This window comes from Oncorhynchus tshawytscha, linkage group LG06 (assembly GCF_018296145.1).
Source record: "Oncorhynchus tshawytscha isolate Ot180627B linkage group LG06, Otsh_v2.0, whole genome shotgun sequence".
Classification (NCBI taxonomy): domain Eukaryota; kingdom Metazoa; phylum Chordata; class Actinopteri; order Salmoniformes; family Salmonidae; genus Oncorhynchus; species Oncorhynchus tshawytscha.
This window is the reverse complement of record NC_056434.1, coordinates 2580306-2607336: the sequence shown is the minus strand read 5'-3', so window position 1 is coordinate 2607336 and position 27031 is coordinate 2580306. Positions and strand designations below refer to the sequence as shown.

The 27031-nt window shown below is 45.9% G+C and overlaps 1 protein-coding gene across 7 annotated transcripts in view; it reads left to right on the top strand.

Annotated features, from left to right (window-relative positions):
• tp63 (tumor protein p63) overlaps window positions 1-27031 on the top strand; it is a 137574-nt gene that overhangs the window by 31174 nt on the left and 79369 nt on the right. For all 7 annotated transcript variants that reach the window (XM_042322835.1, XM_042322836.1, XM_042322837.1 and 4 more), the window contains exons 2-3: window positions 234-371; window positions 808-943. In XM_042322835.1, coding sequence (XP_042178769.1) covers window positions 234-371; window positions 808-943 — 274 coding nt within the window. The remainder of the gene's footprint in view (window positions 1-233; window positions 372-807; window positions 944-27031) is intronic.

Here is a 27031-nt window from a genome sequence, read left to right as displayed (position 1 = left end):
CGGGCCGACCGTGCCCCCTGCCAACGGGTCGACCGTGCCCCCTGCCAACGGGTCGACCGTGCCCCCTGCCAACGGGCCGACCGTGCCCCCTGCCAACGGGCCGACCGTGCCCCCCTGCCAACGGGTCGACCGTGCCCCCCTGCCAACGGGTCGACCATGCTCCCTCCCATCTGGCCTGCACAGAGAGTTATAGTAGTTAGTGACGGTGTTCCTTTATCTCTCTCCTCCTGCAGGTATAGAGACCCCTCCTCCCGTTTGTCCTGGACAGAGAGTTCCTTCCTGGCCTCCATAATGTCACAGAACCAATCAGAACAGAGCTCCGACATCCTCAGTCAGGATGTGTTCAACCAGCTGCTGGAGATGCTGGACCAGTGAGTCTACACAACACACACCACACACACACACCACACACACACCACAAACAACACACACACCACACACACATCACACACACCACACACACACACACACACCACACACACCACACACACACACACACACACACACACAACACACACCACACACACACACCACACACAACACACACACAACACACACACACACACACACACACACACACACACACACACACACACCACACCACACACACAACACACACAACACACACAACACACACACCACACACACACAACACACACAACACACACACCACACACACACAACACACACACACACACACACACACACACACACACACACACACACACACACACACACACACACACACAGCACAACACACACAGTTCTAAACCTAGTTAAATCCGTGTTGCCCTGTGTGTGTTGCAGGTCTGCATTCCACTCGTCGCAGCCCATAGAGCTGAACTTCTCAGACAGCCCAGCAGACGAAGATGGACCATCAGGGAACACCATTCAGATCAGCATGGACTGCATCACCATGCATGAGGGACAGGATCCACTGTCTGTAAGTACATACTGAACAATATTCAGATCTGCATGGACTCTACTATCTGACCAGCCTGTGAGTACTGTACTGGACATGGCTAAATAGGTACAGTACATTATAATATTACAATACTACAGATGGCCTACTGGGAAATGTCACAAATGTCAAATTCAAAATATTTGTTTGTCAAGTCAAATGTAGAGGGCAATAAACCAAACTGGGGGGGGTAAGTCTCAACAAGAACACACCTGGCGGTGTAGAGGGCAATAGACCAAACTGGGGGGTAAGTCTCAACAAGAACACACCTGGCGGTATAGAGGGCAATAGACCAAACTGGGGGGTAAGTCTCAACAAGAACACACCTGGCGGTATAGAGGGCAATAGACCAAACTGGGGGGTAAGTCTCAACAAGAACACACCTGGCGGTATAGAGGGCAATAGACCAAACTGGGGGGGGTAAGTCTCACAAGAACACACCTGGCGGTATAGAGGGCAATAGACCAAACTGGGGGTAAGTCTCAACAAGAACACACCTGGCGGTATAGAGGGCAATAGACCAAACTGGGGGGTAAGTCTCAACAAGAACACACCTGGCGGTATAGAGGGCAATAGACCAAACTGGGGGTAAGTCTCAACAAGAACACACCTGGCGGTATAGAGGGCAATAGACCAAACTGGGGGGTAAGTCTCAACAAGAACACACCTGGCGGTATAGAGGGCAATAGACCAAACTGGGGGGGGTCTCAAGAACACACCTCTCAATAGACCAAACTGGGGGGTAACACACACTGGCGGTATAGAGGGCAATAGACCAAACTGGGGGGTAAGTCTCAACAAGAACACACCTGGCGGTATAGAGGGCAATAGACCAAACTGGGGGGTAAGTCTCACAAGAACACACCTGGCGGTATAGAGGGCAATAGACCAAACTGGGGGGTAAGTCTCACAAGAACACACCTGGCGGTGTAGAGGGCAATAGACCAAACTGGGGGTAAGTCTCAACAAGAACACACCTGGCGGTATAGAGGGCAATAGACCAAACTGGGGGGTAAGTCTCACAAGAACACACCTGGCGGTATAGAGGGCAATAGACCAAACTGGGGGGTAAGTCTCAACAAGAACACACCTGGCGGTATAGAGGGCAATAGACCAAACTGGGGGGTAAGTCTCAACAAGAACACACCTGGCGGTATAGAGGGCAATAGACCAAACTGGGGGTAAGTCTCAAAAGAACACACCTGGGGTATAGAGGGCAATAGACCAAACTGGGGGTAAGTCTCTCAACAAGAACACACCTGGCGGTATAGAGGGCAATAGACCAAACTGGGGGGTAAGTCTCAACAAGAACACACCTGGCGGTATAGAGGGCAATAGACCAAACTGGGGGGTAAGTCTCACAAGAACACACCTGGCGGTATAGAGGGCAATAGACCAAACTGGGGGGGGTAAGTCTCACAAGAACACACCTGGCGGTATAGAGGGCAATAGACCAAACTGGGGGGGTAAGTCTCAACAAGAACACACCTGGCGGTATAGAGGGCAATAGACCAAACTGGGGGGTAAGTCTCACAAGAACACACCTGGCGGTGTAGAGGGCAATAGACCAAACTGGGGGTAAGTCTGGGGGGTAGAGGAAATAGACCAATCTGGGGGTAAGTCTCACAAGAACACACCTGGCGGTATAGAGGGCAATAGACCAAACTGGGGGGTAAGTCTCAACAAGAACACACCTGGCGGTATAGAGGGCAATAGACCAAACTGGGGGGGGGGTAAGTCTCACAAGAACACACCTACCGTACAGTCACTGTTGTACTGTACACTGTACATGACCGACCAGCTTAAATCGGTTTTATGTAGCAAAAATACAAATAATATCTTACACTGCATTTGAGGAACAATGGGGAAAGTAATTCTGCTTTGAAAGTTGATCAACTTGTAAAACTCACTTTTGAGAAAATATCCTTTTTGAATGTTTTGGTTCCACTACTGGAGAGCCCTTCTTTGTCTTCACCCAATCAGCATCGTTCACACCCTCTTATTAACGCCTTAGCCCCACCCATCTCTTTAAGGGTGGATCCGAGCGTTCTGCACTAACAACAGCACCCCTGTAAACATCTTTATTATACACAGATTCTAAATAGCTATTGATAATATTATTATTGATAACAGATGTATGTTGTGGTTGTGACCCAGAGTCTCTTGACCCTTTATTTTGCTCTGAAGTCAGAAGATTTCAGATTGAGTTTGATTTTATTTGAAAGGAAACTACTCTTAATGTTTATTTGGAAGATTCTGATATTATGTTTTATATTGACCCAAATTTCATTGTTAATTTGTTTATTTTTCATGGCAGATTCTTTATCCATAAAATGAAACTCCTCTTCACATTTGTTTAAGATTATTTGAATTTAATCAGTGTGTTTTTGACACATTGAAAATGCATCTCGATATGTAACACCCCTGTCTGTTAGGTTTTATATACTCTTGTTTGTATATTTCTGTTTTTGTATTTGTTTCTTTCATAATTTTATTTAAAAAATAGTAGTCAATCATTCAAGCTAACTTGCTAGTTACTTCCAGACACAAATGAGAGAACAGCTCACTGAACGTTACTCGCCCTAACAGAGCTGACTGGGCTGTTATGTTATCCAGAGCGTTGGTGACTGTAACTGTGCTGTCAGATTGTCTGTTGGTAAATTCAGAGTGTTTCGTTCTCGATGCGTTCACACTGGACTACTCTGGCCAACGAGTAGGGTTGATTCAAACGTCCTGACATCACAACAGATGAGAGAACAGAGTAGGGTTGATTCAAACGTCCTGACATCACAACAGATGAGAGAACAGAGTAGGGTTGATTCAAACGTCCTGACATCACAACAGATGAGAGAACAGAGTAGGGTTGATTCAAACGTTCTGACATCACAACAGATGAGAGAACAGAGTAGGGTTGATTCAAACGTTCTGACATCACAACAGTCAATCACCCAAGCTAACACAGATGAGAGAACAGAGTAGGGTTGATTAGAACGTTCTGACATCACAACAGATGAGAGAACAGAGTAGGGTTGATTAGAACGTTCTGACATCACAACAGATGAGAGAACAGAGTAGGGTTGATTAGAACGTTCTGACATCACAACAGATGAGAGAACAGAGTAGGGTTGATTAGAACGTTCTGACATCACAACAGATGAGAGAACAGCTCACTCAAAGTTTATTTGTCACGTGCACCGAATAGAACAGCTGTAAAACTCTGTGTGTGTGTGTGTGTGTGTGTGTGTGTGTGTGTGTTTTTCTTCAGTGAAATGCTTACTTACAGGCTCTAACCAATAGTGCAAAAAAGGTATTAGGTGAACAATAGGTAAGTAAAGAAAGGAAACCACAGCTACATACAGACACCAGTTAGTCAGGCTGATTGAGGTAGTATGTACATGTAGATATGGTTCAAGTGACTATGCAGATATGATGAACAGAGAGTAGCAGCAGCGTAATGAGGGGTTGGTGGGTGGTGGGACACAATGCAGATAGCCCGGTTAGCCAATGTGAGGGAGCACTGGTTGGTCGGCCCAATTGAGGTAGTATGTACATGAATGTATAGTTAAAGTGACTATGCATATATGATGAACAGAGAGTAGCAGCAGGGTAAAGAGGGGTTGGCGGGTGATGGGACACAATGCAGATAGCCCTTAGTTTGAAGATGTAATCCGGAGACAGGTGTTTTCTCCATCTCTTTAGCTATCATACACTAATTACACTGATTTCAAAACTCGGCCCTCCAGAAAGTGGAGAGCAACACTTATGCAGTTTTACTACACAATATATATATATATATATTAAGATGCAGCGTTTGACAGGATTACCTACACATACTAACCAGCTCAAATAGACAGAAGCCTGCTATATGGCAGGCCAATCTAAACTCATCTCTCCGCATATCCAGCCCACTCATTATCTCAACCAATCATGGCTAGCGGTAAGGTTCCTGTCTTTCTTTGGCTAAATCAACTAGGCTCGTAACTTAACCATTGTATTCATATTTACAGATGACATACAAGTTTGTTATTAAGGCACATGAATGTTCACATGTTCCAGAAGGCATTTCTGTCAAAAAACACATTTGGCTCAAAAATGTTTTTCGTTCAAACAGTTCTCTTGTGAAGTAGTGACCGACGACATGCGTCTAGTTTTCTGAAACGGTCACATACAGTCTCTGTTGTCCTGGACAGCATACAGTCTCTGTTGTCCTGGACACCATACAGTCTCTGTTGTCCTGGACACCATACAGTCTCTGTTGTCCTGGACACCATACAGTCTCTGTTGTCCTGGACACCATACAGTCTCTGATGTATTGTACACCATACAGTCTCTGTTGTCCTGGACACCATACAGTCTCTGTTGTCCTGGACACCATACAGTCTCTTTTGTATTGTACACAATACAGTCTCTGTTGTCCTGGACACCATACAGTCTCTGTTGTCCTGGACACCATACAGTCTCTGTTGTATTGTACACCATACCGTCTCTGTTGTCCTGGACACCATACAGTCTCTGATGTATTGTACACCATACAGTCTCTGTTGTCCTGGACACCATACAGTCTCTGTTGTCCTGGACACCATACCGTCTCTGTTGTCCTGGACACCATACAGTCTCTGATGTATTGTACACCATACAGTCTCTGTTGTCCTGGACACCATACAGTCTCTGTTGTCCTGGACACCATACCGTCTCTGTTGTCCTGGACTCCATACAGTCTCTGTTGTCCTGGACACCATACCGTCTCTGTTGTCCTGGACACCATACAGTCTCTGATGTATTGTACACCATACAGTCTCTGTTGTCCTGGACACCATACCGTCTCTGTTGTCCTGGACACCATACAGTCTCTGTTGTCCTGGACACCATACAGTCTCTGTTGTCCTGGACACCATACCGTCTCTGTTGTCCTGGACACCATACAGTCTCTGATGTATTGTACACCATACAGTCTCTGTTGTCCTGGACACCATACAGTCTCTGTTGTCCTGGACACCATACAGTCTCTTTTGTATTGTACACAATACAGTCTCTGTTGTCCTGGACACCATACAGTCTCTGTTGTATTGTACACCATACCGTCTCTGTTGTCCTGGACACCATACAGTCTCTGATGTATTGTACACCATACAGTCTCTGTTGTCCTGGACACCATACAGTCTCTGTTGTCCTGGACACCATACCGTCTCTGTTGTCCTGGACACCATACAGTCTCTGATGTATTGTACACCATACAGTCTCTGTTGTCCTGGACACCATACAGTCTCTGTTGTCCTGGACACCATACCGTCTCTGTTGTCCTGGACTCCATACAGTCTCTGTTGTCCTGGACACCATACCGTCTCTGTTGTCCTGGACACCATACAGTCTCTGATGTATTGTACACCATACAGTCTCTGTTGTCCTGGACACCATACAGTCTCTGATGTATTGTACACCATACAGTCTCTGTTGTCCTGGACACCATACCGTCTCTGTTGTCCTGGACACCATACAGTCTCTGTTGTCCTGGACACCATACAGTCTCTGTTGTCCTGGACACCATACCGTCTCTGTTGTCCTGGACACCATACAGTCTCTGATGTATTGTACACCATACAGTCTCTGTTGTCCTGGACACCATACCGTCTCTGTTGTCCTGGACACCATACAGTCTCTGTTGTCCTGGACACCATACAGTCTCTGTTGTCCTGGACACCATACAGTCTCTTTTGTATTGTACACAATACAGTCTCTGTTGTCCTGGACACCATACAGTCTCTGTTGTCCTGGACACCATACAGTCTCTGTTGTCCTGGACACCATACAGTTTCTGTTGTCCTGGATACCATACAGTCTCTTTTGTATTGTACACCATACCGTCTCTGTTGTCCTGGACACCATACAGTCTCTGATGTATTGTACACCATACAGTCTCTGTTGTCCTGGACACCATACAGTCTCTGTTGTCCTGGACACCATACAGTCTCTGTTGTCCTGGACACCATAAAGTCTCTGTTGTCCTGGACACCATACCGTCTCTGTTGTCCTGGACACCATACAGTCTCGGATGTATTGTACACCATACAGTCTCTGTTGTCCTGGACACCATACAGTCTCTGTTGTCCTGGACACCATACCGTCTCTGTTGTCTTGGAACAATACAGTCTCTGATGTATTGTACACCATACAGTCTCTGTTGTCCTGGACACCATACCGTCTCTGTTGTCCTGGACACCATACAGTCTCTGATGTATTGTACACCATACAGTCTCTGTTGTCCTGGACACCATACAGTCTCTGTTGTCCTGGACACCATACCGTCTCTGTTGTCCTGGACACCATACAGTCTCTGTTGTCCTGGACACCATACAGTCTCTGTTGTCCTGGACACCATACAGTCTCTGATGTATTGTACACCATACAGTCTCTGTTGTCCTGGACACCATACCGTCTCTGTTGTCCTGGACACCATACAGTCTCTGTTGTCCTGGACACCATACAGTCTCTGTTGTCCTGGACACCATACCGTCTCTGTTGTCCTGGACACCATACAGTCTCTGATGTATTGTACACCATACAGTCTCTGTTGTCCTGGACACCATACAGTCTCTGTTGTCCTGGACACCATACAGTCTCTTTTGTATTGTACACAATACAGTCTCTGTTGTCCTGGACACCATACAGTCTCTGTTGTCCTGGACACCATACAGTCTCTGTTGTCCTGGACACCATACAGTCTCTGTTGTCCTGGATACCATACAGTCTCTTTTGTATTGTACACCATACAGTCTCTGTTGTCCTGGACACCATACAGTCTCTGTTGTCCTGGACACCATACCGTCTCTGTTGTCCTGGACACCATACAGTCTCTGATGTATTGTACACCATACAGTCTCTGTTGTCCTGGACACCATACAGTCTCTGTTGTCCTGGACACCATACAGTCTCTGTTGTCCTGGACACCATACAGTCTCTGTTGTCCTGGACACCATACAGTCTCTGTTGTCCTGGACACCATACAGTCTCTGTTGTCCTGGACACCATACAGTCTCTGATGTATTGTACACCATACAGTCTCTGTTGTTCTGGACACCATACAGTCTCTGTTGTCCTGGACAGCATACAGTCTCTGTTGTCCTGGACACCATAAAGTCTCTGTTGTCCTGGACACCATACAGTCTCTGATGTATTGTACACCATATAGTCTCTGTTGTCCTGGACAGCATATAGTCTCTGTTGTCCTGGACACCATACAGTCTCTGATGTATTGTACACCATACAGTCTCTGTTGTCCTGGACAGCATACAGTCTCTGTTGTCCTGGACACCATACAGTCTCTGACGGTGATATTATCTTTTGTAAAGAGCCCTAGCGACACAGATTAGCTGTTTGCCATAACGTCATACATACCCGTACTGTACATGACCTATAAGAATGGAACATCTTTGACCTGTAACCAAACACACAGGCCACTCAGCTGTGACTTTTGACATCAGATAGATGCCCTCTACACTATTGTAGATGAAGTGGATGCTCCCCTGGTCCCCAATGGAGGAATGCTGTTGTCCAGCAGCAGAGAAGTGTGTCACTAAGTAATGCTGCTCCAACTTCACCATGTTGGCCTCAGGGGGGCTGTTCTGTTCTCTCTCTCTCTCTCTGTCTCTCTCTCTCTCTCTCTCTGTCTCTCAATTCAATTCAATTCAAGGGCTTTATTGGCATGGGAAACATGTGTTAACATTGACAAAGCAAGTGAGGTAGATAATATATAAAGTGAAATAAACAATAAAAATGAACAGTAAACATCACACATACAGAAGTTTCAAAACAATAAAGACATTACAAATGTCATATTATATATATATATATACAGTGTTTTAACAATGTACAAATGGTAAAGGACACAAGATAAAATAAATAAGCATAGATATGGGTTGTATTTACAATGGTGTTTGTTCTTCACTGGTTGCCCTTTTCTCGTGGCAACAGGTCACAAATCTTGCTGCTGTGATGCAACACTGTGGTATTTCACCCAGTAGATATGGGAGTTTTTCAAAATTTGATTTGTTTTCAAATTCTTTGTGGATCTGTGTAATCTGAGGGAAATATGTCTCTCTAATATGGTCATACATTGGGCAGGAGGTTAGGAAGTGCAGCTCAGTTTCCACCTCATGTTGTGGGCAGTGAGCACATAGCCTGTCTTCTCTTGAGAGCCATGTCTGCCTACGGCGGCCTTTCTCAATAGCAAGCCTATGCTCGCTGAGTCTGTACATAGTCAAAGCTTTCCTTAATTTTGGGTCAGTCACAGTGGTCAGGTATTCTGCCGCTGTGTACTCTCTGTGTAGGGCCAAATAGCATTCTAGTTTGCTCTGTTTTTTTGTTAATTCTTTCCAATGTGTCAAGTAGTTATCTTTTTGTTTTCTCATGATTTGGTTGGGTCTAATTGTGCTGCTGTCCTGGGACTCTGTAGGGTGTGTTTGTGAACAGAGCCCCAGGACCAGCTTGCTTAGGGGACTCTTCTCCAGGTTCATCTCTCTGTAGGTGATGGCTTTGTTGTGGAAGGTTTGGGAATCGCTTCCTTTTAGGTGGTTATAGAATTTAACAGCTCTTTTCTGGATTTTGATAATTTGTGGGTATCGGCCTAATTCTGCTCTGCATGCATTATTTGGTGTTCTACGTTGTACACGGACGATATTTTTGCAGAATTCTGCGTGCAGAGTCTCAATTTGGTGTTTGTCCCATTTTGTGAAGTCTTGGTTGGTGAGCGGACCCCAGACCTCACAACCATAAAGGGCAATGTCTCTCTGTCTCTCTGTCTCTCTCTCTCTCTCTCTCTCTCTCTCTCTCTCTCTCTCTCTCTCTCTCTCTCTCTCTCTCTCTCAATCTCTCTCTCTCTCTCTCTCTCTCTCCTCTCTCTCTCTCTCTCTCTCTCTCTCTCTGTCTCTCTCTCTCTCTGTCTCTCTGTCTCTCTCTCTCTCTGTCTCTATGTCTCACTCGCTCTCTCTCTCTGTCTCTCTCTCCCTCTCCGTCTCTCTCTCTCTCTCTCTCTGTCTCTCTCTCTCTGTCTGTCTCTCTCTCTCTCTCTGTCTCTCTCTCTCTCTGTCTCTCTCGATCTAGTGATTAATACTGCGCCCCCACCTTCCGCTCCACCTCCACCAAGGGAGGGACTTGGTACATGGGCATGCAGCATCGTGTGAGGCTGAGCATGGCAGGGTGCCAATCACCATGCCTGCCGCCCAGCTTGCCGCCCAGCCTGCCACCCAGCCCGATTATTACCTAGTTAGACCCAGCCTCTATTGATGAAAGACCACGATGGGCAAGGCAAATACCTCCTTCCCTCCCCAAAATCACCTCCCTCCCTCAAATCACCTCCCTCCTACAGAGGTGTCTCTCTCTCTTTCATGAGTCGTTAGAATGCCGTTCTGTTGAGGGCCCTGGGGGAATGGTTGTTTTGTGGAGGGTTTCATGTTTCATTTGAAATTCCTTTTCTTCTGGTAGGTCCCCCTGTAGCTGCAGGGCAGCAATTTAACGCAGCACCTGCCTCCCTCAGAGGTCCCGTCTCTCTCTGTCTCTCTCAATTCAATTCAATTCAAGGGCTTTATTGGCATGGGAAACATGTGTTAACATTGCCAAAGCAAGTGAGGTAGATAATATATAAAGTGAATATATAAAGTGAAATAAACTCTCTCTCTCTCTGTCTCTCTCTCTGTCTCTCTCTCTCTGTCTCTCTCAATTCAATTCAATTCAATTCAAGGGCTTTATTGGCATGGGAAACATGTGTTAACATTGCCAAAGCAAGTGAGGTAGATAATATATAAAGTGAAATAAACTCTCTCTCTCTCTGTCTCTCTCTCTGTCTCTCTCTCTCTCTCTCTGTCTCTCTCTCTGTCTCTCTGTCTCTCTCTCTGTCTCTCTCTCTCTCTCTGTCTCTCTCTCTGTCTCTCTCTCTGTCTCTCTGTCTCTCTATCTGTCTCTCTCTCTCTGTCTCTCTCTCTGTGTGGGTGTCACCTCTACCTGGGTGGGGAACAGGGGGAGGAGTAGAGACAAGGCTCATGGGGGGAGTGTAGAATAACATGAAGGAATGTGTCAGAAACAGTGGCATGAGAAAGGCTATATCCTACACCTAGCTCCTATATATAAATACCCTAAACAGCTGATTGAACAGCCTGATACAGCTGTGATCAGCTGAGCGTGGCCAGGCCAAGTAGGACACAGAGCTGAGCGTGGCCAGGCCAAGTAGGACACAGAGCTGAGCTTGGCCAGGCCAAGTAGGACACAGAGCTGAGCGTGGCCAGGCCAAGTAGGAGACAGAGCTGAGCGTGGCCAGGCCAAGTAGGACACAGAGCTGAGCGTGGCCAGGCCAAGTAGGAGACAGAGCTGAGCGTGGCCAGGCCAAGTAGGACACAGAGCTGAGCGTGGCCAGGCCAAGTAGGACACAGATCTGAGAGTGGCCAGGCCAAGTAAGAAGATGCAGCCCAAATGGCACCCTATTCCCTATATAGTGCACTACATTTGACCAGAGCTCTATTTCCAATCCCTATGGGCTCTGGTCTAAAGTAGTGCACTATATAGGGAATAGGGCTCTGGTCTAAAGTAGTGCACTATATAGGGAATAGGGCTCTGGTCTAAAGTAGTGCACTATATAGGGAATAGGGCTCTGGTCTAAAGTAGTGCACTATATAGGGAATAGGGCTCTGGTCTAAAGTAGTGCACTATATAGGGAATAGGGCTCTGGTCTAAAGTAGTGCACTATATAGGGAATAGGGCTCTGGTCTAAAGTAGTGCACTATATAGGGAATAGGGCTCTGTTCTAAAGTAGTGCACTATATAGAGAATAGGGCTCTGGTCTAAAGTAGTGCACTATATAGGGAATAGGGCTCTGGTCTAAAGTAGTGCACTATATAGGGAATAGGGTGCCATTTGGGAGACTGGATGAAGACTGAGAGGTCCCTGTTAGAGACCGGATGAAGTCTGAGCAGGTCCCTGTTAGAGACGGGATGAAGTCTGAGAGGTTTCTGTTAGAGATGGGATAAAGTCTGAGCAGGTCTCTGTTAGAGATGGGATGAAGTCTGAGCAGGTCTCTGTTAGAGACGGGATGAAGTCTGAGCAGGTCCCTGTTAGAGACGGGATGAAGTCTGAGAGGTTTCTGTTAGAGACCGGATGAAGTCTGAGCAGGTCCCTGTTAGAGACCGGATGAAGTCTGAGCAGGTCTCTGTTAGAGATGGGATGAAGACTGAGCAGGTCTCTGTTAGAGATGGGATGAAGACTGAGCAGGTCTCTGTTAGAGATGGGATGAAGTCTGAGCAGGTCTCTGTTAGAGATGGGATGAAGTCTGAGCAGGTCTCTGTTAGAGATGGGATGAAGTCTGAGCAGGTCTCTGTTAGAGATGGGATGAGGTCTGAGCAGGTCTCTGTTAGAGACGGGATGAGGTCTGAGCAGGTCTCTGTTAGAGATGGGATGAAGTCTGAGCAGGTCTCTGTTAGAGATGGGATGAAGTCTGAGCAGGTCTCTGTTAGAGATGGGATGAAGTCTGAGCAGGTCTCTGTTAGAGATGGGATGAAGTCTGAGCAGGTCTCTGTTAGAGATGGGATGAAGTCTGAGCAGGTCTCTGTTAGAGATGGGATGAAGTCTGAGCAGGTCTCTGTTAGAGATGGGATGAAGTCTGAGCAGGTCTCTGTTAGAGATGGGATGAAGTCTGAGCAGGTCTCTGTTAGAGATGGGATGAGGTCTGAGCAGGTCTCTGTTAGAGATGGGATGAGGTCTGAGCAGGTCTCTGTTAGAGATGGGATGAAGTCTGAGCAGGTCTCTGTTAGAGATGGGATGAAGTCTGAGCAGGTCTCTGTTAGAGATGGGATGAAGTCTGAGCAGGTCTCTGTTAGAGATGGGATGAAGTCTGAGCAGGTCTCTGTTAGAGATGGGATGAAGTCTGAGCAGGTCTCTGTTAGAGATGGGATGAAGTCTGAGCAGGTCTCTGTTAGAGATGGGATGAAGTCTGAGCAGGTCTCTGTTAGAGATGGGATGAAGTCTGAGCAGGTCTCTGTTAGAGATGGGATGAGGTCTGAGCAGGTCTCTGTTAGAGACGGGATGAGGTCTGAGCAGGTCTCTGTTAGAGATGGGATGAAGTCTGAGCAGGTCTCTGTTAGAGATGGGATGAAGTCTGAGCAGGTCTCTGTTAGAGATGGGATGAAGTCTGAGCAGGTTTCTGTTAGAGATGGGATGAAGTCTGAGCAGGTCTCTGTTAGAGATGGGATGAAGTCTGAGCAGGTCTCTGTTAGAGACGGGATGAAGTCTGAGCAGGTCTCTGTTAGAGATGGGATGAAGTCTGAGAGGTCTCTGTTAGAGACGGGATGAGGTCTGAGCAGGTCTCTGTTAGAGACGGGATGAGGTCTGAGCAGGTCTCTGTTAGAGACGGGATGAGGTCTGAGCAGGTCTCTGTTAGAGATGGGATGAAGTCTGAGCAGGTCTCTGTTAGAGATGGGATGAAGTCTGAGAGGTCTCTGTTAGAGATGGGATGAAGACTGAGCAGGTCTCTGTTAGAGATGGGATGAGGTCTGAGCAGGTCTCTGTTAGAGATGGGATGAGGTCTGAGCAGGTCTCTGTTAGAGATGGGATGAGGTCTGAGCAGGTCTCTGTTAGAGACGGTTTGGGTCTGAGCAGGTCTCTGTTAGAGATGGGATGAGGTCTGAGCAGGTCTCTGTTAGAGATGGGATGAGGTCTGAGCAGGTCTCTGTTAGAGATGGGATGAGGTCTGACCAGGTCTCTGTTAGAGATGGGATGAGGTCTGAGCGGGTCTCTGTTAGAGATGGGATGAGGTCTGAGCAGGTCTCTGTTAGAGATGGGATGAGGTCTGAGCGGGTCTCTGTTAGAGATGGGATGAGGTCTGAGCAGGTCTCTGTTAGAGATGGGATGAGGTCTGAGCAGGTCTCTGTTAGAGATGGGATGAGGTCTGAGCGGTCTCTGTTAGAGATGGGATGAGGTCTGAGCAGGTCTCTGTTAGAGATGGGATGAGGTCTGAGCAGGTCTCTGTTAGAGATGGGATGAGGTCTGAGCAGGTCTCTGTTAGAGATGGGATGAGGTCTGAGCAGGTCTCTGTTAGAGATGGGATGAGGTCTGAGCAGGTCTCTGTTAGAGATGGGATGAGGTCTGAGCGGGTCTCTGTTAGAGATGGGGTGAGGTCTGAGCAGGATGGTGATTTACAGCAGAGTAGATCTGTCAACATGCAGAGGAGTGGCTCTCATTGTGTGTTTTGAATCATCCGTCTATCTTCAGCACACCTCTCATTGCGTGTTTGGAATCATCCGTCTATCTTCAGCACACCTCTCATGCCTTCCATGTTTTCTTTTGAATTCTTGGAAGACAGCTACATATTGCTGTAAGAATTTCCTATAATAAGAATACAACTATTGGAATTTCAAGTTAACTATTATAACTAATAATAGTCCCTTTTTTCAAGGTAGGCCTGATTCTTTTGCCTTCTGTTTTCACTTCAAATCAAATTTATTTATAAAGCCCTTCTTACATCAGCTGATATCTCAAAGTGCTGTACAGAAACCCAGCCTAAAACCCCAAACAGCAAGCAATGCAGGTATAGAGGCACAGTGGCTAGGAAAAACTCCCTAGAAAGGCAGGAAGAGTCAGGCTCTGTCTCAGCCGGCCACGACTGGGAGACCGATGGGGCGGCGCACAATTGACCCAGCGTCGTCTGGTGCACGGTGTTCTCTCCGACACATTGGTGCAGTTAAGTGGGCATTGTGTCAAGATGCGGTGCGACTTGGTTGGGTTGTGTTTTTCGGCGGACGCACGGCTCTCGACCTTCGCCTCTCCCGAGTCCGTACAGGAGTTGCAGCGATGAGACGAGACTAACCAATTGGATACCATGAAATTGGGGAGGAAACGGGGTAAAAAAAAACAAAAGGAATGATAAATGCAACCGGTGTAAACCTTTTTGTTATGCCCCGAGGGCTGATAGAATTGCTTCATTCGATAGCTGCCAGGTCGTAAGCAGGGTTGTGAAGTGCCGACCGGAAAACCATTGGTTGTGGAAGCTGGGGCTGTTGGGGCTGGAAGATGAGGAAGCCCTATTCCCTTGCTCTGTGTACACAGAAAATAAGAGGTAGGCAATATTGGTGGGAAAGCATACTGCATCACCCGATGTTCCCTGGGTGTGTCCGTTCTTCCACCTCTAAACAGAGTGGTCACAGTCTTTTGGGATGGGGTCTCCCAGGGCCCTCTGGGCCATTGCTTCTACCAGGCAGCAGCGAGTCAGCCCGCTGATGGATGCGGTAAGCGTGCATGATGAAGTCTGAGCAGGTCCCTGTTAGAGACGGGGTGAAGTCTGAGCAGGTCCCTGTTAGAGACGGGGTCTCTCGGGACAGAGCAGCCATGACGGAAGACAAAGAAGGAAACAACCGCAGCTCCGTGTGTTAAGGGTCAGAGGAGATGTTGCCTACCCTCACCACCTGGGGGCGGCCCGTCAGGAAGTCCAGGGAGGTGTTCAGACCCAGAGTCCTTAACTTAGTGATGAGCTTGGGCACTATTATGTTGAATACTGAGCTGTAGTCAATGAACAGTATTCTCACATACTGTAGGTGTTCCTCTTATCTAGGTGGATGAGGGCAGGGTGGAGAGCAGTTGGGATTGCGCCATCTATGGATCTGTTGGGGCGGTGTGTAAATTGGAGTGGGTCATCTAGGGTGTCTAGGATGGTGGTGTTGATGTGTGCCATAACCAGCCTCTCAAAGCACTTCATGATTACAGAAGTAAGCACTACAGGGCGGTAGTCATTGTGACATGAAGCCTTAGAGTTCTTAGTAACAGGAATGATGGTGGTCATCTTAAAACATGGGGATTAACAGACTGGGACAAGGAGAGGTTGAATATTACTGTGAATATGTCTGCCAGCTGTTCTGCGCATGTTCATCGACATTGGACTCTGGACAAGTGGCAGTCCGACGGACAAATCTAGGTTTGACGGATGCCAGGAAAACGCTACCTGCCCCAATGCGTAGGGCCAACTTTAAAGTTTGTTGGCAGGAGAAATAATGGTCTGGGACTGTTTTTCATGGTCTGGGCCCCTTAGTTCCAGTGAAGGGAAATCTTAACACTACAGCATACAATGACATTCTAGATGATTCTGTGCTTCCAACTTTGTGACAACAGTTTGGGGAAGGCCCTTTCCTGTCTCAGCATGACAATACCCCCGTGCACAAAGCGAGGTCCATACAGAAATGGTTTGTTGAGATCGGTGTGGAAGAACTTGCCTCGCCTGCACAGAGCCCTGACTTCGACCCCATCGAACGTTTGGGATGAATTAGAATGCAGACTGTGAGCCAGGCCTTATCGACCAACATCAGTGCCCGACCTCACTAATGCTCTTGTTGCTGAATGGAAGCATGTCTCCGCAGCAATGTTCCAACATCTAGTGGAAAGCCTTCCCAGAAGAGTGGAGGTTGTTATAGCAGCAATGTTCCTACATCTAGTGGAAAGCCTTCCCAGAAGAGTGGAGGTTATTATAGCAGCAATGTTCCAACATCTAGTGGAAAGCCTTCCCAGAAGAGTGGAGGCTGTTATAGCAGCAATGTTCCTACATCTAGTGGAAAGCCTTCCCAGAAGAGTGGAGGCTGTTATAGCAGCAATGTTCCATCATCTATTGGAAAGCCTTCCCAGTAGAGTGTAGGCTGTTATAGCAGCAATGTTCCATCATCTATTGGAAAGCCTTCCCAGAAGAGTGTAGGCTGTTATAGCAGCAATATTCCATCATCTATTGGAAAGCCTTCCCAGAAGAGTGTAGGCTGTTATAGCAGCAATGTTCCATCATCTATTGGAAAGCCTTCCCAGAAGAGAGGAGGCTGTTATAGCAGCAATGTTCCATCATCTATTGGAAAGCCTTCCCAGAAGAGTGGAGGCTGTTATAGCAGCAAAGGGGGCGATCCAACTCCATATTAACGCCCATGATTTTAGAATGAGATATTCAACGAGCAGATGTCCACATACATACCACATACATACATCTCTCTCTCTCTCTTTGAAAATTGATCTGCGGGCCTTCATCCCTGCGTTAGAGCAAGAGAAGTTAAGGGGGACTAAGAAAGCCCCTATTGCCCCCATCTGTGATAAACTGCCTTCTTGAATCAGATCTCATTTTGGTGGCCTCTGGTACATTCTGAAGACTTGATTCCATTAGAAATACACAACGAAATTATTGAATACTTTATCAAGTTTACCTCCCAGAATGGACAAATTTGATGCGGTATTGTGTGTAGAAAGATATGACTTTACAATTTAAAAAATGTTTTGTTTTTAAGTTAAAAAAACATGAAACCTTTTTTAACATGTATCCTGTTTTCTCAGGAGATATGAATTGCCACAATGTTTTTTTCTTCAAATTATATAGTTTATTAAAACATAAAAATTAAGTAAATAGCCCACATTATCTTGAAAAGTTTTGAGAATTTTTTGGGATGTAGTTACCAGGATGTAGTTACCAGGATGTAGTTACCAGGATGTAGTTATCAGGATGTAGTTACCGGGATGTAGTTACCCTGATGTAGTTACCGGGATGTAGTTACCGGGATGTAGTTACCTGGATGTAGTTACCAGGATGTAGTTACCAGGATGTAGTTACCCTGATGTAGTTACCGGGATGTAGTTACCAGGATGTAGTTACCGGGATGTAGTTACCCGGATGTCGTTACCGGGATGTAGTTACCGGGATGTAGTTACCGGGATGTAGTTACCGGGATGTAGTTACCGGGATGTAGTTACCGGGATGTAGTTATCGGGATGTAGTTACCGGGATGTAGTTACCGGGATGTAGTTACCGGGATGTAGTTACCGGGATGGAGTTACCGGGATGTAGTTATCAGGATGACGTTAACGGGATGGAGTTACCATGATATAGTTACCCTTTCATTCAAGTGCTCACATAGCAAGAGGCTGTTGTTTATCAGTTTTTGTTGTCCGGTGATGGTAGAGTTTGCAAAACAAATACCTACTGGATTGATGAAAATAATCATGATATCATTCTGCCAGGTAAGGATAGGCTACTTTTTGTACAGTAGTTCACATTTTAATTGAGAAGGTTTTTGGGAAAGCCTTCCATCTACCAGAAGACTGTTTTCGTTAGCATCCTCGCTAACAGGTACACAAAGTGTTAGACGCACGCACTGCACACATACAGACAGGGACATTCTTGTTGCCTCTTCAGAAAATATGAATCACTGATGCATTCTTTTTATGTCTTATGATAAACATTAGCAAATTCATTCATTTTAAATACCTTTAGTTGATTCCCTACTAAGGTAAAAGAAAATGTATATTGTTGAATTCCGTTTTAATAACTGGATTCCGCGAGGGCCCTAATTATCATATTTGACCAACCACCTTGATTCGGGTCCAAATTAGAAATGTGAATAGAATCGTGTTTTTTTTACATTGGATAAAAGTAGAGACTCAGAGCTAGAAAAGGATATATCATACACTACAGTTGAGGAACAATAATTCTGCTTTGAAAGTTGATTAACTTGTAACCCCACTTTTGATAGAATGTCCCGTGAATGTTTTGCTGCACCTACTGGAGAGCTCTTCTTTGTTTATACCCATTCAGCATCGTTCACACCCTCTTACGCCTTAGCCCCGCCCATTCAGCATCGTTCACACCCTCTTACGCCTTAGCCCCACCCATTCAGCATCGTTCACACCCTCTCTTAAGCCTTAGCCCCACCCATTCAGCATCGTTCACACCCTCTCTTAAGCCTTAGCCCCACCCATTCAGCATCGTTCACACCCTCTCTTAAGCCTTAGCCCCACCCATTCAGCATCGTTCACACCCTCTCTTAAGCCTTGGCCCCACCCATTCAGCATCGTTCACACCCTCTCTTAAGCCTTAGCCCCACCCATTCAGCATCGTTCACACCCTCTCTTAAGCCTTAGCCCCACCCATTCAGCATCGTTCACACCCTCTCTTAAGCCTTGGCCCCACCCATTCAGCATCGTTCACACCCTCTCTTACGCCTTAGCCCCACCCATTCAGCATTGTCCACACCCTCTCTTAAGCCTTGGCCCCACCCATTCAGCATCATTCACACCCTCTCTTACGCCTTAGCCCCACCCATTCAGCATCGTTCACACCCTCTCTTACGCCTTAGCCCCACCCATTCAGCATTGTTCACACCCTCTCTTAAGCCTTAGCCCCACCCATCTCTTAAAAGATTCACGTGTGTGTGTGGACCTGCTAAAAAGAGTGAGGTAGTTTATTAAAAAATTTAAGATTTTAAGACTAAAAGTGGTGAAAGTAGTAGTAGCAACAATATACTTAATCAAGTCCTTGTCCTATATGCTAATCTGACATTGGTACAGGTCATATTGTTCTTCACATTACCGTCTCTGATAAATGCACATTATATCAAATAGAATTAGTTTAATACAATAGCTGTCTGTGTTCTCTTTTTGACTTCGTATTTTACAATCATACTCCGCTTCCACCGGGGAAAAAAAAAAACTTGTTCATCTTTTTCTGTGACAACAACACTGTTGATTTCCGTTTTCTTCCCCATCACTGTCATCAAAAAACTCTACAATGTTTGGTTCAAATAAAAAAAATGCTTTTACCTGTAAGGTCTACTACACCTGTTGTATTCAGCATTTCACTGTAAGGTCTACTACACCTGTTGTATTCAGCATTTCACTGTGAGGTCTGCTACACCTGTTGTATTCAGCATTTCACTGTAAGGTCTACTACACCTGTTGTATTCAGCATTTCACTGTGAGGTCTACTACACCTGTTGTATTCAGCATTTCACTGTAAGGTCTACTACACCTGTTGTATTCAGCATTTCACTGTGAGGTCTACTACACCTGTTGTATTCAGCATTTCACTGTAAGGTCTACTACACCTGTTGTATTCAGCATTTCACTGTAAGGTCTACTACACCTGTTGTATTCAGCATTTCACTGTAAGGTCTACTACACCTGTTGTATTCAGCATTTCACTGTAAGGTCTACTACACCTGTTGTATTCAGCATTTCACTGTGAGGTCTACTACACCTGTTGTATTCAGCATTTCACTGTAAGGTCTACTACACCTGTTGTATTCAGCATTTCACTGTAAGGTCTACTACACCTGTTGTATTCAGCATTTCACTGTGAGGTCTACTACACCTGTTGTATTCAGCATTTCACTGTAAGGTCTACTACACCTGTTGTATTCAGCATTTCACTGTGAGGTCTACTACACCTGTTGTATTCAGCATTTCACTGTGAGGTCTACTACACCTGTTGTATTCAGCATTTCACTGTGAGGTCTACTACACCTGTTGTATTCAGCATTTCACTGTAAGGTCTACTACACCTGTTGTATTCAGCATTTCACTGTGAGGTCTACTACACCTGTTGTATTCAGCATTTCACTGTGAGGTCTACTACACCTGTTGTATTCAGCATTTCACTGTGAGGTCTACTACACCTGTTGTATTCAGCATTTCACTGTAAGGTCTACTACACCTGTTGTATTCAGCATTTCACTGTAAGGTCTACTACACCTGTTGTATTCAGCATTTCACTGTAAGGTCTACTACACCTGTTGTATTCAGCATTTCACTGTGAGGTCTACTACACCTGTTGTATTCAGCATTTCACTGTAAGGTCTACTACACCTGTTGTATTCAGCATTTCACTGTGAGGTCTACTACACCTGTTGTATTCAGCATTTCACTGTAAGGTCTACTACACCTGTTGTATTCAGCGCACGTGACAAATAAACTTTGATTTGATTTTATTATCTACATATCCTGAGCAGCTCATATTATAGACAGAAGTGTGGTACGTGGCAGACCAATCCAAACTTCTCTCTCTGCATGTCCAGCCCATCCATTGTATTAGCCAATCATGGATGTTGAATGTTGAACACAGACAGCGTTTAGATGTTGGTTGACTAGGATGTTGAACACAGACAGCGTTTAGATGTTGGTTGACTAGGATGTTGAACACAGACAGCGTTTAGATGTTGGTTGACTAGGATGTTGAACACAGTCAGCGTTTAGATGTTGGTTGACTAGGATGTTGAACACAGACAGCGTTTAGATGTTGGTTGACTAGGATGTTGAACACAGACAGCGTTTAGATGTTGGTTGACTAGGATGTTGAACACAGACAGCGTTTAGATGTTGGTTGACTAGGATGTTGAACACAGTCAGCGTTTAGATGTTGGTTGACTAGGATGTTGAACACAGACAGCGTAAGACTTCGCCATAATCTTGAATGCAACTCATAAGAAAGAACAATAGTATATTAATTTTAGCATCTATGTTTCCCAATAATTCAGGTGGCCCATAACTGTTCATCTTTTTTGCAGCAATGGCAACAATTTATGTACATTTCTAGGGAAACACTGGCGACCATGTGATTTTGTTTTCCCTCATTGTCAACAGATGAATTTCCAGTAATAATTACATTTCCTGTAACAGGAAATGCAGTCCGCCCACTGCGAAAATGAGTAAGAAAACCAATTCTATGTAGTTGACTGAGCGTGACACCGACCCAAATGAAAACAGCAGGTGAGTGGGCAGAGGTGTTGCTGTGCGTAAAAGGATAGTCTCTCTCCACCGCCTGCTGTCCTGTCCTGTCTGGTCTGTGTGGAAGGAAGCTCTCTCTCCCTCTGCACCGTGCAGCACTCTGACACCCTGACACATGATACTGGACTAATCTAGCAGACTTAAGGAGAAAAAGGCTCTTAAAAGGGACAAATGGAGCAGAGTCTCTTTTTGCCTGAGTCTCAGTAGTGTTATGACTGATTTTATATGGGAGCTGTAGAGTAGGCCTTCTTTTTCATTTCCGTAGCCTATAGCTAACTCATTTAGCCTGTGGCTAACTCTCTGTTGTAAACAAGCTGCTGTTTAGGTGTTGGATTTCAGGCCTAGTTTACAGACTACCGTTTAGAAGAAGCTCAAGCCTTAATCACTGATCTCCTACCCTGTTGCCAAATAGTCAAGTGGGACACTTTTTAAAATTGTATTATTGTTGTATTTGATCAATTCTCATTTCTAAATGTTACTCCAATAGCGTATTTTGTCCTGCTGATAATAGTGTATTATAGAACAGGTCCTCTTTCAGGGATTCATCCACCTTTCACTGTGTCTCTGTGCTGTAATTTGTGAGGGTCAGGTTTAGGGCTCTACTCCCTTTGTGTTGCTGTGTCACCTGAGGCCACACTTTAAACCGTGTCACCTTATCCTTTTATTGACTAGGAGGGCTAATGTTAAAAGTCAATAGTTAGACTCGTGCCCATTCTTCACGTTTAGGACTGGATACAGAGATCATGTGTATATTGGCTAACCAGACTCACCTCGGCGTGTGTGTGTCTGTGTGTGACTTGTAAAAGTTACCTTTTGGCTTAAAGGCCCTCTCTCTTTCATTTTGAACAAGAACAAAACAACAGACCACAACTTGGTTTGCTATGTGGGGGGGTGTGGCTGGAGAAATGGAACAACTTTCAAATTCGTATGATGCAAAGACTGACAGTCATGGAACTATGCTGGACAGGAGCCATTCCAGTTGATGGGAGCTGAGGGATATTTCATTCAGTCAACATGATTATCTTTGGACTATAGATGTTTGTTTGGGAACTTTTCACTGATTTGACATTGTTATTTTGTATTTGATTTTGTTTAATTTCTCTTTGATTATTTGAGCTGTTCTTGCCATAATACGGACTTGGGTTTTACCAAATAGGGCTGTCTTCTGTATACCACACCTACACCTTGTCACAACACAACTGTTTTGGCAAATAGTAAAAATAAAGAAAAACCTTGGAATGAGTAGGTGTGTCAACTTGTGTGTGTATAAAAAAAGAAGCGTCCCTTTTTCAGGACCCTGTCTTTCAAAGATCATTTGTAAAAATCCAAATAACCACAGATCTTCATTGTAAAGGGTTTAAACACTGTTTCCCATGCTTGTTAAATGAACCATAAACAATGAACATACACCTGTGGAACGGTCGTTAAGACACTAACAGCTTACAGACGGTAGGAAATTATGGTCACAGGTATTAAAACTTAGGACACTAAAGAGGCCTTTCTACTGACTCTGAAAACACCAAAAGAAAGATGCCACGGGTCCCTGCTCATCTGCGTGAATGTACCTTAGACATGCTGCAAGGAGGCATGAGGACTGCAGATGTGGCCAGGGAAATAAATTGCAATGTCCGTACTGTGAGACGTCTAAGACAGCGCTACAGGGAGACAGGACGGACAGCTGATCGTCCTCGCAGTGGCAGACCACGTGTAACAACACCTGCACAGGATCGGTATTCAGAACCACAACCATAGAGTTCCCTAACCTCTCTTCAACATTTTTCCAATGTTTTCTTAACATAATTCAAGTTGGTTTAGCTAACTCAACTAATTACTAGCTTCAAAAGAGGTCAGGGCTTGAATGAGAAGAGGTCACCGTACTGTGGCAGGTGAGAGGAAGGCCATAACATCAGAATGGGGGCCATTTTGGTTTAACGTGCCTCTCTGCTCTACAGCCAGTGCAGGCTGACTTGTAAAGTCTGCATCCCAAGGAGCCTGGGCTGGAACGCAAGATTCCTGGGGATTGGCCAGCTGGGCTATATCTACTAGACATTCTATTGGCTCGGGTCAAATATCTGTGCCATGCAATATCGTAAAAGTCTACGTTTCAACTCACCGGCAGAAGAGTTTGTCATAGCCCAGTCTGAGAAGTGATAGCCTATCTTAATTTCCATCCCTGACTGGGTGTGTAGTGGCGTGTGGCCCCTGGACATGGGGTCTGGGCAGGCTGGGTGTGTAGTGGTCAGAGAGTCCTGGACATGGGGTCTGGGCAGGCTTTGTGTGTAGTGGCCTGTGGCCCCTGGACATGGGGTCTGGGCAGGCTGGGTGTGTAGTGGTCAGGGAGTCCTGGACATGGGGTCTGGGCAGGCTGGGTGTGTAGTGGCCTGTGGCCCCTGGACATGGGGTCTGGGCAGGCTGGGTGTGTAGTGGTCAGGGAGTCCTGGACATGGGGTCTGGGCAGGCTGGGTGTGTAGTGGTCAGGGAGTCCTGGACATGGGGTCTGGGCAGGCTGGGTGTGTAGTGGCCTGTGGCCCCTGGACATGGGGTCTGGGCAGGCTGGGTGTGTAGTGGTCAGGGAGTCCTGGACATGGGGTCTGGGCAGGCTGGGTGTGTAGTGGCCTGTGGCCCCTGGACATGAGGTCTGGGCAGGCTTGGTGTGTAGTGGTCCGGGGTCCTGGTAGGACTGTGGCCCCTGGACATGGGGTCTGGGCAGGCTTGGGTGTGTAGTGGTCTGTGGCCCCTGGACATGCGGTCTGGGCAGGCTTGGGTGTGTAGTGGTCAGGGAGTCCTGGTAGGTCTGTGGTCCCTGGACATGGGGTCTGGGTAGGCTGGGTGTGTAGTGGTCAGGGGGTCCTGGTAGGTCTGTGGCCCCTGGACATGGGGTCTGGGCAGGCTGGGTGTGTAGTGGCCTGTGGCCCCTGGACATGAGGTCTGGGCAGGCTTGGTGTGTAGTGGTCCGGGGTCCTGGTAGGACTGTGGCCCCTGGACATGGGGTCTGGGCAGGCTTGGGTGTGTAGTGGTCTGTGGCCCCTGGACATGCGGTCTGGGCAGGCTTGGGTGTGTAGTGGTCAGGGAGTCCTGGTAGGTCTGTGGTCCCTGGACATGGGGTCTGGGTAGGCTGGGTGTGTAGTGGTCAGGGGGTCCTGGTAGGTCTGTGGTCCCTGGACATGGGGTCTGGGCAGGCTTGGGTGTCACTACTGATTGTAGACAATCAGCGATAGATGACTCAAGGGCACAGAGTAGTAAGGGTTCTGCTCCGTATAGTGACAGCTTTGAAAGAGTTTAACTTCGGGCAAGAGTTTCCCCTTCTTGTCCTGCAGGAATAGAGTTTACCCCACCTCCACCCCACTTACCCTGCACTGTCATCAACCACCTCTCTTATAAAACCTCCAGACACTCAGGTTGCAGTGCTGTCTGCAATGTAGCCTAGCGCTTGATAATGTTAACATGTAGCTAACTACAGATCTGATTACATACGAGCGTAATGGTCAAAAAAAGAAAAGATTTTGCCTCTGTCAAAAGCTATGAAAGGTACTAGTCATTTTTATTTTATTTATTAAATATTTTATTTAACTAGGCAAGTCAGTTAAAATTCTTATTTACAATGACGGCCTACCAAAAGGCCTCCTGCAGGGACGGGGGCTGGGATAATTTTTTTTAATTAAATAAAAATATAGGACAAAACACACAACACTACATAAAGAGATGCCACAACACTACATAGAGGGAGCTAAGACAACACTACATAGAGGGAGCTAAGACAACACTACATAAAGAGACGCCACAACACTACATAGAGGGAGCTAAGACAACACTACATAGAGGGACCTAAGACAACACTACATAGAGGGAGCTAAGACAACACTACATAGAGGGAGCTAAGACAACACTACATAGAGAGGGGGCGTCATGTAATAAGATAAGTGGTATCTCTTCATTGGGGTCATGTAAGAAGGCAGACAGTAATGTAGTGGTATCTCTTCATTGGGGTCATGTAATAAGACAGACAGTAATGTAGTGGTATCTCTTCATTGGGGTCATGTAATAAGACAGACAGTAATGTAGTGGTATCTCTTCATTGGGGTCATGTAATAAGACAGACAGTAATGTAGTGGTATCTCTTCATTGGGGTCATGTAATAAGACAGACAGTAATGTAGTGGTATCTCTTCATTGGGGTCATGTAATAAGACAGACAGTAATGTAGTGGTATCTCTTCATTGGGGTCATGTAATAAGACAGACAGTAATGTAGTGGTATCTCTTCATTGGGGTCATGTAATAAGACAGACAGTAATGTAGTGGTATCTCTTCATTGGGGTCATGTAAGAAGACAGACGGTAATGTAGTAGATAATGTTATAATATAGCATTTCTGTGTATTTAGCTTATTCAATGTGCTACTAATTTATTGGTTTTATATTATTAGTTGTTGTTTAGCTTCTACAGGCTACACTTCCAGCTAACATCCAATACATCAGACATGTTGTTTAGCCTCTACAGGCTACACTTCCAGCTAACATCCAATACATCAGACATGTTGTTTAGCCTCTACAGGCTACACTTCCAGCCAATACATCAGACATGTTGTTTAGCCTCTACAGGCTACACTTCCAGCTAACATCCAATACATCAGACATGTTGTTTAGCCTCTACAGGCTACACTTCCAGCTAACATCCAATACATCAGACATGTTGTTTAGCCTCTATAGGCTACACTTCCAGCTAACATCCAATACATCAGACATGTTGTTTAGCCTCTATAGGCTACACTTCCAGCTAACATCCAATACATCAGACATGTTGTTTAGCCTCTATAGGCTACACTTCCAGCTAACATCCAATACATCAGACATGTTGTTTAGCCTCTATAGGCTACACTTCCAGCCAATACATCAGACATGTTGTTTAGCCTCTATAGGCTACACTTCCAGCCAATACATCAGACATGTTGTTTAGCCTCTACAGGCTACACTTCCAGCCAATACATCAGACATGTTGTTTAGCCTCTACAGGCTACACTTCCAGCCAATACATCAGACATGTTGTTTAGCCTCTACAGGCTACTTCCAGCCAATACATCAGACATGTTGTTTAGCCTCTACAGGCTACACTTCCAGCCAATACATCAGACATGTTGTTTAGCCTCTACAGGCTACACTTCCAGCCAATACATCAGACATGTTGTTTAGCCTCTACAGGCTACACTTCCAGCCAATACATCAGACATGTTGTTTAGCCTCTACAGGCTACACTTCCAGCCAATACATCAGACATGTTGTTTAGCCTCTACAGGCTACACTTCCAGCCAATACATCAGACATGTTGTTTAGCCTCTACAGGCTACACTTCCAGCCAATACATCAGACATGTTGTTTAGCCTCTACAGGCTACACTTCCAGCCAATACATCAGACATGTTGTTTAGCCTCTACTTTCCAGCCAATACATCAGACATGTTGTTTAGCATTCAGAATACATCAGACATGTTGTTTAGCCTCTACAGGCTACACTTCCAGCCAATACA